The 9,511-nt window shown below is 52.0% G+C and overlaps 1 protein-coding gene across 1 annotated transcript; it reads right to left on the reverse strand.

Annotated features, from left to right (window-relative positions):
- Positions 1–1,276: 1,276 nt before the first annotated feature.
- On the reverse strand, positions 1,277–8,016 carry SP5 (Sp5 transcription factor). The gene is made up of 2 exons (XM_085066493.1): positions 5,968–8,016; positions 1,277–5,418 (listed from the first exon to the last, which is right to left on the reverse strand). Exons 1-2 carry the CDS (start codon positions 6,016–6,018, stop codon positions 4,366–4,368), a joined length of 1,104 nt encoding a protein of 367 aa, XP_084922619.1. The 5' UTR covers positions 6,019–8,016; the 3' UTR covers positions 1,277–4,365.
- Between the last annotated feature and the right edge of the window lie 1,495 nt (positions 8,017–9,511).

The raw sequence follows: 9,511 nt of genomic DNA on the forward strand, positions 1-9,511 counted from the left end.
GATTCTATCACGTGCCAGAGTAGCAGACCCCACATCTTTACCACAGGATTCACAGGAATCTCATAAAAAAGTGTGAAATAACCCAGAAAACTATAACAGAGAAAAAAAAAGGTTAAATGGCAAACTATCAAATCCGACAACAAGCTGAGATTATACTTTTTTTCTTTCTGCTCAGTATGAGAATAGGCTGACAAGATCTATGAAATATTACAAGGCTCATTTAAAAGTGCCTTAATAATTGTGCAACTGCTTGCACAGAGATACAAATTTGCCCTATTTATGAAATTCTGAGTGGTCTCCTGGGTCATTGAATATCACTGAACAGTAAAAGTTATCTTTCATCTAAGAATTTCAAGACAGCAGCATTTTATATTCCCTATTTCTTCTGTATTCAAGACTAATATGAAACAGGCGAATTTACAAACTGATAGTTATGTTGTAGTTACTTTAAAATGCAATCTCTCAAAATCTGCAAATAATTGAAGATTAAATATTTCTTTCAAAAATTATACCCTTAATTTAATATGGAAGGAAGAATTATACTATGATAGTTTTAGGAAGGCTATCTCCCAGTATAGTTTAAAGAAACTTTATCTTACTTTTTCTATGATAGTAGTTGAGGAGGTAGGAAACATAATTTTATAAATTTGTTGGACTATTGCAATGAAAATCTGGTCAATTGGGACCAAAAGGTCAACCCTGCAACCTTCTCCCAGATGAAAATCTTATTCTATTTGGCCTTTGACTAAAAATAATTTGATTAACAACACATTAAAAAACCCCAACCCATCTGAGGTTACCAGTGTTGGTTAGTTGTGGAGTTTTTTTAATGCTCTCTGCCTAAAGTTTGTCCAAGTGTGAAAAACACCTTTTAACACAGAAAACAGACCAAATCTCAGGTTTTCAACAATATGCCCTTTTTTGGTTGAGATTAATTTATTTGAATTAACTACCAGCTGAATTGGTTTATATGATATGTCTATTGTACCAATGACATTTAAGTTTTAAAATTAGGAAATGAATTGACCTTGAGCAGCATATGTACTCAAAATTTATAATTAAGAAGAATATTAATCATTTAATTTTATAAAATGAACAGCTGTTCTAGTTGATTGGAAACAGCTAAAAGTATAAAATGCATTTTGTGAATGCAAAATTAAAAGTTAATTTTATTATGGAGTGCAATTTGCCAACTAGAAATAAATTCTTGAGATGTAAGCAATATATTTTTGTAATGCTCTACCTGTACATCAGAAAGGTCACATGTATATTTAAATGCCATATTACTAAAAAAGTTTAATTATTTCAATTGAAAAGCTATCATATGATTTAGCTATTTACAGATGAGTATGAAACAGCTATGATGCATACATACCTCCTTTTTCCCAATGAACTATTTAAAAACTTTGCAGAGAAACAGTTTTATTAATTTTTAAAAATATTCTAAACTGTAAGTTTCACTCACCTAAGTCAGTGTAGTAAGCGTCCGAAGTCCCTAACTTTCTGCCTTTGTGTGTGTGTGTGTGTGTGTGTGTGCTATTCTTACAGATTAAGATTTTAATTGGCCTTTGATACTATGGGTTTTCACTTAAATACCTCTCTGTCTCATGACAGCCTTCTAAATAATTTTGACCGTACGTATTTTAACCTTCAGTATTTCAGTACAAACTGTGTCTTGTGAATGAACTGGAACCCAAAATAGTCTGCTAGACCTGACAACATAGATATTTGGCAAATTCAGCGTGTCTTCAAACTGGAGAAAAATCTTTCCATAATGGTCCAGCTTAGAAATCATCAAATCTATCATTATCGGGCTAATTTCGGCTAGTTACATCTGCTCTAAGAGGAATGGTTCTCCAGCTCTTAGGCTAAACCAGTAACCATCTAAGACATTTCCTCAGCTCACGCTAATAATTCATCTTCATCTTGGCACATACTTAGCAGAGAAAGGCCATCACCATGTGGGAATTATTCTATCCTGTAAGAGACCTTTCATACTCTGGGATACTGTTGTTTCTCCTGTACTTCAACAAAAGCACTTTCCACTACTCTCCATTTTAAGTACTTTTGATCCAAACAAAGAATGAAAGACTATTTAGTGAAACAAACTCTTTTTTTAAAGCAATCTTAAATTCTCTAACTCCACATTCTTAATGTAACTTAGTATGAAAGAAAGGAAGCAGATTGCCACTGCATGCCATGAAACATTTTAAAGAGCAGAAACATTGTTATTCCTGATGAATATTTAAATCCTACATCAGCAGTAAATGGGATGCACTTTTGTCTCTAAGACTTTTATGACTAAGGACTTCTGGATCAGGTCCATCAGTTATTTCCTGCCTTGCTGTCACTCAATCTGGAACACTAAAGATATCTTCTACTTAATATCACTCAACCACACATTTCTGATGCCTAAATCTTTGGCAAAGGAATGCTAACTAACGAAGCTAAACATATTCCTCTCAAGGTTTTCTATAACAGGACAGTTTATAGAAGAGTCTTCAGTAGAAGACAACTACTTGGTTATTAATTTAGTAAGCTGACCCTAAGAATATGGTGTTAGAAATTAATTCAGAATAATAAGTATTAAAGTATTGTTAAGGAGCTATACCATGGTAACTGTCCATTAACTTCTCATTATTTCGGATATGAGATGGTATTGTCTCATCTCATTATTCCCTGAGAATAGATTCTTGGCAGTATTTGACATACATACAAACACATTAGTTTTACATGTCCTATCATTACAAACATTTATCGAGCTGTGTTTTTTCTTGATTCAGAAGTCCATGGCAAAGTATATCTTTATCAAGGGTTATGCCAAAGCTTGCTTGGCAACTGCCACCACAGGATCTCACCTGAAGCTGAACAGTTCCAGATTAGTCCTGGTGAAGTTTTGAAGGCACTTTTAATTTTGCTGTCTCATTGGGTAATCAGAAAATAAAGCTGATGTTGTAAAACATAAGGAGCAAATAACATATGCTCAATGTTAGAATGCAAAATTTAGTGAATTACTGATAATATTGCTCCATTTGTTTGGCTACATAGATTTAAATTTAAAAAAAAATAGAGAACTCACTACAGGAAGAAAGGTTATTATTTTAAAAGAAATATGCTTAAACCCATACTTACGTGATGCCCCATGAGAGGTAAGAAACCCTAAAGGCTGTCACCGTCTACCAGGTACTTTTAAACACAGTTTTGTGCTAAGTATTTTCCCCTCTGCAGGACAGTGACTACCATTTTATGGTACTGGCAGGGTAATAAGCATCTTGGCCCTTAAATTCTGCAGTTTTACAGAAAGTTAACATACGGGAAGCATGTTTTGGCTCTGCTGTGCCACAGACAACTTAGGCTGGGAATGACTGTGGCTGGCTCTGCGGCCTGGACCCCTCTGAGAAAGAGCATCACTAACACTGACTGCTGCCCACTTCTGCACAAATATATCTCCCAGTCTGTAGAACTTGACCTGCATGTTCATTCCCGGTATTGGCACCATGCATTCCTCGTTTCTCTCTCAGCTTCATGTGTAGCAAGCAAAATATTGAAAATAATTAAAAAACCCCAACAACCCAAACCAAAAGCCAACGCACCAACCCAAGCCAACAGACACACCCGTCCGAAAGAGCTCCCGGGATTGCAGAGGTGTTTACCATGAGCAGCTCTCAGGTCACCGTGCGCTCACCGCCGCGATGGAGCTGTGTCGGCCCTCCGCCTCGGCGGGAAATGGCGGGAAAGCGGCGGCCGCGCGGGGCACCCGGGCAAGGATCAAACGAGACCGACGCGGCGGGACCGTCCCTGCTGACCCCGGTGTGAACGTGTTTATTGTACGCTGCGGTCGCGGGTGGCTTTACAGAAACATCTCATGCTGGACCCCGCGCGGAGTCGAAGACAGAGGGGAACACGTGTATTCAAATGTAACTATTAAATAACCTGTACACAAAACTTCAGTCTCTTACCCTGAAAGCACCGAAGGCCGAGCCCCAGCACGGCCACACCGACGCTGCCACCTCACCCGCGGGTGTGTCTATAAGCCTCGACCCCCACGGCCGGGCCGGGCCGGCCCCGCTCTTGCCCCAGCGCCCGGAGCCTCCCCTCAGCTGCGCTCCCGGCCGGGCGCCTGCCCCGGGACGGCTCCGGGGCCCGATAAGCGTCCAGTCCCAGGCCTGAGGGTCCGCGGAGACCTCCCCCAGCCGGGGTCCTGCCCGCCGTGCCCGGCGAGAGTCCGAGAACTGGCCGCCCTCTCCCCGCTGCCGCCGCCCTGTCCCCGGAGACGAAACGCCCCCAGCCCGGGTCCTGTTGCGGCGCGGCTCGGCGCGGCTCGGCTCGGCCCGCAGAGGCAACAGCCGCCGGCGGTCCCGGCGGTCACAGGTCGCGGCTGTCCTCCCGCTTGACGCCGTCAGCCGCCGCCTTCAGCTTCTTGTTCTGGTGGGTCTTGACGTGCTTGGCCAAGTGGTCGCTGCGCATGAAGCGCTTCCCGCACTCGGGGCAGACGAAGCGCTTCTCGCCCGTGTGAGTCCGCAGGTGCCGCTGCAGCTCGTCGGAGCGGGTGAAGCTCTTCCCGCAGAAGAGCCAGTTGCAGACGAAGGGCCGCTCGCCCGTGTGCCAGCGCAGGTGCGCCTTCAGGTGCGAGGTCTTGCCGTACACCTTGCCGCAGCCGGGGATATGGCAGATGTGCTGCTTCTTCTTGCCCGGCTCCGCCTCAGGGGCGCTGCCCGCGGCCGACTGGCAGTTCGGGCAGCGGCAGCGGCGGCACCTCCTGGCCGTGGCCGCCAGGGGAGACTTGGTCTGCAGCAGGGCGGCGATCTGTGTCTGGTACTGAGCGAAGTCCGAGTGCCCCAGCACCAGGCTCCGCGGCAGCGCCGCGGCCGCGGGGAAGCGGTGGCCGCAGCCGCCCGGGGCACCGGCCTGCTGGATGCTCCACCAGGGGATGTCCTCAGGAGGCGGGTTGGGCGACAGCTGCCGGCAGGGCTGGGCGGGCGGAAGCAAGTTGGAGTACCCGGGTGGCAGGGCGGCCTGGGCGGCGTAGGGGACGTAGGCGGGCGGGCAGCTGGACGGCAGGGCGGTCATGGAGGAGGGCAGCATCTTGACGGGGGAGAACTCGTAGGGGTAGGAGGGGTCCGCCGGGGGGGTGAGGGGCAGTTCGTGCGACCCCCCGAAGGAGGGCTGCAGGTGATTCTTCTGAGGGGTGAGCCCCAAGCTGGGATGCGGCGGCGGCAACGCCCCCGGGGAGTGCGCTGGCATCTCGCCGCTCCACGGGTGGAAGATCCTGGAGGGTGATCCCAGCGTCGGGTCGTAGGAGACCGGCAGGAAATCCGAGGGCGCTGCGCCCGGCTGCCCGATCCGGCTACAAGTAGCGGCCAGAAGAGCCAGGGGCGAGTGCTTGGCCAAGTCTGGGGAGGCGCTGGGGGTGCGGTCCTGGGCAGGAATGGGAGGGAGGGGAGAGGGAAGGAGAGAAGAGAGCGCGTTACTCGCCGCCTGCCGACACTGACCCGCGAGAAACTTCCCGTGCCGCTGTCCGTGCGCGGCTGGGGCCGCCCCGCCGCTCCCTGCACGGCCGGTAAACTTTCCAAAAACAACGCGCACCCAGGGGGCAGGACGGGCCCTGCCCCCCCGCCCCGCCCAGAGACCGGTCCCGCCTGCGGCCAGTGCCGCCGGCCCCGCCGCTACTCCTGGGCCGGGGAAGCCGCCGCTGTGGGCAGGGGGCAGTACCCGCGTCCCCCGCACCCCTTGCCACGGAGCACTGTCTGGAGTTACTGACGGGCTGTTGGCGGGAGAGGGAAGCTGCCGTACCGAGAAGCCCGACCCGGCCTTCTCACCACCCCAGGGGTCCCCACCTACCTCTGCCGGCCGCCCGCCGGGTGAAGCCCCGAGAGAGAGGCGGCTGACGCCAGCTGCCCTCGCGCAATATGGGTCACAATCGCAGGACTCGAAGCAGCGCGACCCACACCGGGCGCGGGTACTGACCTGGAGGAAAGCCTGGAGGGAGTCGTTCCGGAGGACAGCCACCGCAGCCATGGCTACTGCGCCCGGGGCGAAGGGAAGGCGCCGGGGCACTGCCGAGGCATGAGGACGCCGAGGGGAAGACGAGAAGCTGCCCAGTTTCCTTCTCTCTCCCCCTCTCTCTCCGTTTCCTTCTGATCTCTTCGTCTCCGTGCGCGTCCCACCCCCCCGCGCTGCGCGATCTCCGCGGACTGTCTGACTGCGCCAGGATCACCTCCAAGAATTTGATAAGGACTTTGCTGGGCCGCCAACCAGTCAGAGGGAAGATTTATGGCTTTGAAGTTTGCCGCTACCCAATCATCAAAGAATAGCGGCTCTTTCAGAAGCGAAAGCAAATCCTTTGAATCCACAAAGCTCCTATGGTGTGTTTGTTGGTCTGGATAAAAGAACTGATTATTAGGGGGGATGGGAAGGGAGGAGATAAAGGCGGGACAATTAATGAAGTAATCACTATGTGGGAAATGTATATACACAAATAATTGGATTTTCTTGATCAAAGGACCCCTTACCGCCTAGAGACCCTCGCGTTGGATGTGCAAGACACTGGATCCCCCCTCCTTTTTTTTTTCTTTCCTTTTTTTTTTCTTTCCTTTTTCTTTTCCGCCCCAATTAAATCTGTGGCAGAGCCCTAAAGTGACAACGCGTCTTTGTTATCGCTCGAGAAATCTGCCTCCGGATTCCTCTGATAGTGTTTAATGACTCAAAGTAACAGAGCACAGGGAGTTCACCTGATCGGGGCTGGTCGATCCCAGCCGTAAAACTTCCCTGGAGTAATTGTCGGTGGTTCCTCCCCGCTCCCTCCCTCCGCCCGCCCTTCCCCCGAGGCTGAGGGGTATGCCCTCGATATGACTCCGCAAATAACCGCGCATTTTCTCCTCTGGTAGCTGGATTTGTTTCACTTCGCTCAGCCGGCGTTGCCCCCTTGTTACCGGGAGCCCCCGCCTGGCGCGGGGCCAGGCCAGGCGCCCAGCCGGGCCCGGGGAGGAGCGGCGAGATGCCACGGGCAGCAAGCGCTCTCTCAGACAGACAAACCGACAAAGCGGGCAGCCGGGAAACAGATGGGAAAAGTTTCCTCTTCCCTAGCGGGAGCCCGGTGCAAAAGACGTAATTTCTTTAGAAGAAGAGCGGAGTCTCTCTTGGCGGGCCTGCCGAGTCGGCCTGTCTTGCACCAGGGGAGAGAGCAGGTCCGGACGGCTCCTCGGGAGCACGAACGGTGCTACCGGGTCTCTGCCTCACCCGCTCACTCACCTCCTGCCCCAAAGCCAAAGCTGGCCCCGAGCGCTGTTACCTCAACCCGCACCTTTCGGCCTCTGTCCATACATGTCTATACGTGTGTGTGTATGAAGGATCTAACTGGCTTTGCTTTTGACCCTGTGTGAGGCCATTGACTCTCTAACCAGCACCAGGCACATCTGGGTCACAGCTTGCCGCCACCACCGGCTGCTGAGCTCAGTAGGCTGCAGAGCTGGCGGGACCCCTCGCATGTGCCGCCCAGCGATGGGCAGGCGGGGCCCCGCGCCTCTCCGCGGGCCCGCTCAGCTCCGCGCTCCGCCGGGGGCCCTGGAAACGCGCTCCTCTCCTCCCCGCTTCCCCATCTGCTCCGAGGCCATCGCAAACGTAGGCCTGTTTGGCCAGGTACCAAGCCAGGACGTTCATCTCCGTCTTGAGGAGGTGGGGGTGCCCTTTCGGGCAGATGCCGGCTGGCTCTGGTCCTCCGGAGCTGTTTGCACAGGTAACTCGATCCTCCCCGGAGTCGCTGGGTTCAATTGTATTCGCACCGCCACTGAAGTCTCTTTAAACGCCAGCACACAGAGATCTTTATCTGCCTTTCCTGTGGAAACAATCACTGTCCGCTCAAAGACTTTCAAGAGTTGTAGGGCTTGAATTAGATCGGTTTCTTTGAAGGGATTAAAGTGCCAAGTCCTCTCCCACGGCTCCATATTGAGTCCCGGGGAGAAATGAAAGCTCGACCCCGTGTAACACTACGCAGCAGCGATATCAAGCTCTTCCCATATACCAGGTAACCGCTTCACCAGGTTGGCAACAGGGAGACAAGGGTCCCGCACCCCGCGCTTTTACCGCACACTGATGCACTGAGGCAGGGCTCGCCGCCGCTGCAGGACCCTGCGGCCCTGCAGCAGCCCCCGCCAGGGTGTGAGGTTGTGGGCGATAGCGGTCCCCATCCGCTTGCAAGGGTGTTCCCGGGGTTCGGCACCACCATCCACCACACACGAACGCCTCCCAGTACCGCCGATGCGCGATCCGCCGGGGGCTGCGCCGCGTCCACACGGGACATGGCGGGAAACAGGAAACCCCGGCGAGTCCCGGCCGACAGCGCGGCCGGGAGGGCACACGCAGGCACAGCCCCGCACACCCCCGGGAGGGCACACGCAGGCACAGCCCCGCACACCCCCGGGAGGGCACACGCAGGCACAGCCCCGCACAGCCCCGGGAGGGCACACGCAGGCACAGCCCCGCACACCCCCGGGAGGGCACACGCAGGCACAGCCCGGCACAGCCCCGCACAGCCCCGGGAGGGCACACGCAGGCACAGCCCCGCACACCCCGGGAGGGCACACGCAGGCACAGCCCCGCACACCCCCGCCCGCGGCTGTCGGGTGCCCCCGCTCACTGCCAAGCTCCAGCCGCGCCACTAGAGCCGCATCGGGGCAGGAGGGCACTCGCTTGTCCCCTCGAGTCTCAGCTGCAGCCAGGGCAGCCTGAGCCCAGGGGGATCCCCGACGGGGGGAGCCCGACCCGCACCTCTGCTCGCACTTGCGTTATTCCTAAACCACTGTATCCCCAAACTTTTGCCAAACCCGGAGTCCTGCGAGATGCCCGATTTAACTCCTACCTATTTTTGTTAATTCGTTTTACCTAATAATTGCCAGAAGAATGCTCAGAACAATGTTTCTAAACGAAATGAGAGTGGATAGTTAGCTCAGGAGACATTGAACACCCCGAGGTTCCCCCCATCCTCTAAAGTACGTTATCTCCCCAGATATCTCGACGAACCAAAACGATTTGTCAAGTTACAAAAGAGTTAGTGGAAAGCCGGATAAGTTTCTATACAGCTGCTACACGACAAATGCAATAAATCTGCATCCAGGAAAGCACATTACTTAAAAATCGAGAATAAATACTAATTTCTGGAAGAAACCAATGGGCCGAAAAATGAAACGTTGCAGTCATAATTTTCTGTACAAATAATTAGTGTTCAAACTCGGAGCATTTCAGTCTCCTGAAATGTATTCTTAATGAAGTGATGTTCAGAGCTGTCATTAAAAATGCAGGGCTGGAAGATCAAAGTACAATATTTATTTTAGAAATTTGTTTCAGTTATCAGGAGATACAGGTATCAAGGCCAAATGTCAATTCAGTTACACAAAACACTATTTCCATGAGAAATGGGTTGCCGCTACATCCTAGAGTAAGGCAAAGGGACACCAGAGATGAGTCGCAGCGCGGCGGCAGCGCCGGCGGGGGGTGCGGGGTGCTGCCCGCGGCG

This window comes from Lichenostomus cassidix, chromosome 7 (assembly GCF_008360975.1).
Source record: "Lichenostomus cassidix isolate B80296 chromosome 7, HeHo_3.0, whole genome shotgun sequence".
Classification (NCBI taxonomy): Eukaryota; Metazoa; Chordata; class Aves; order Passeriformes; family Meliphagidae; genus Lichenostomus; species Lichenostomus cassidix.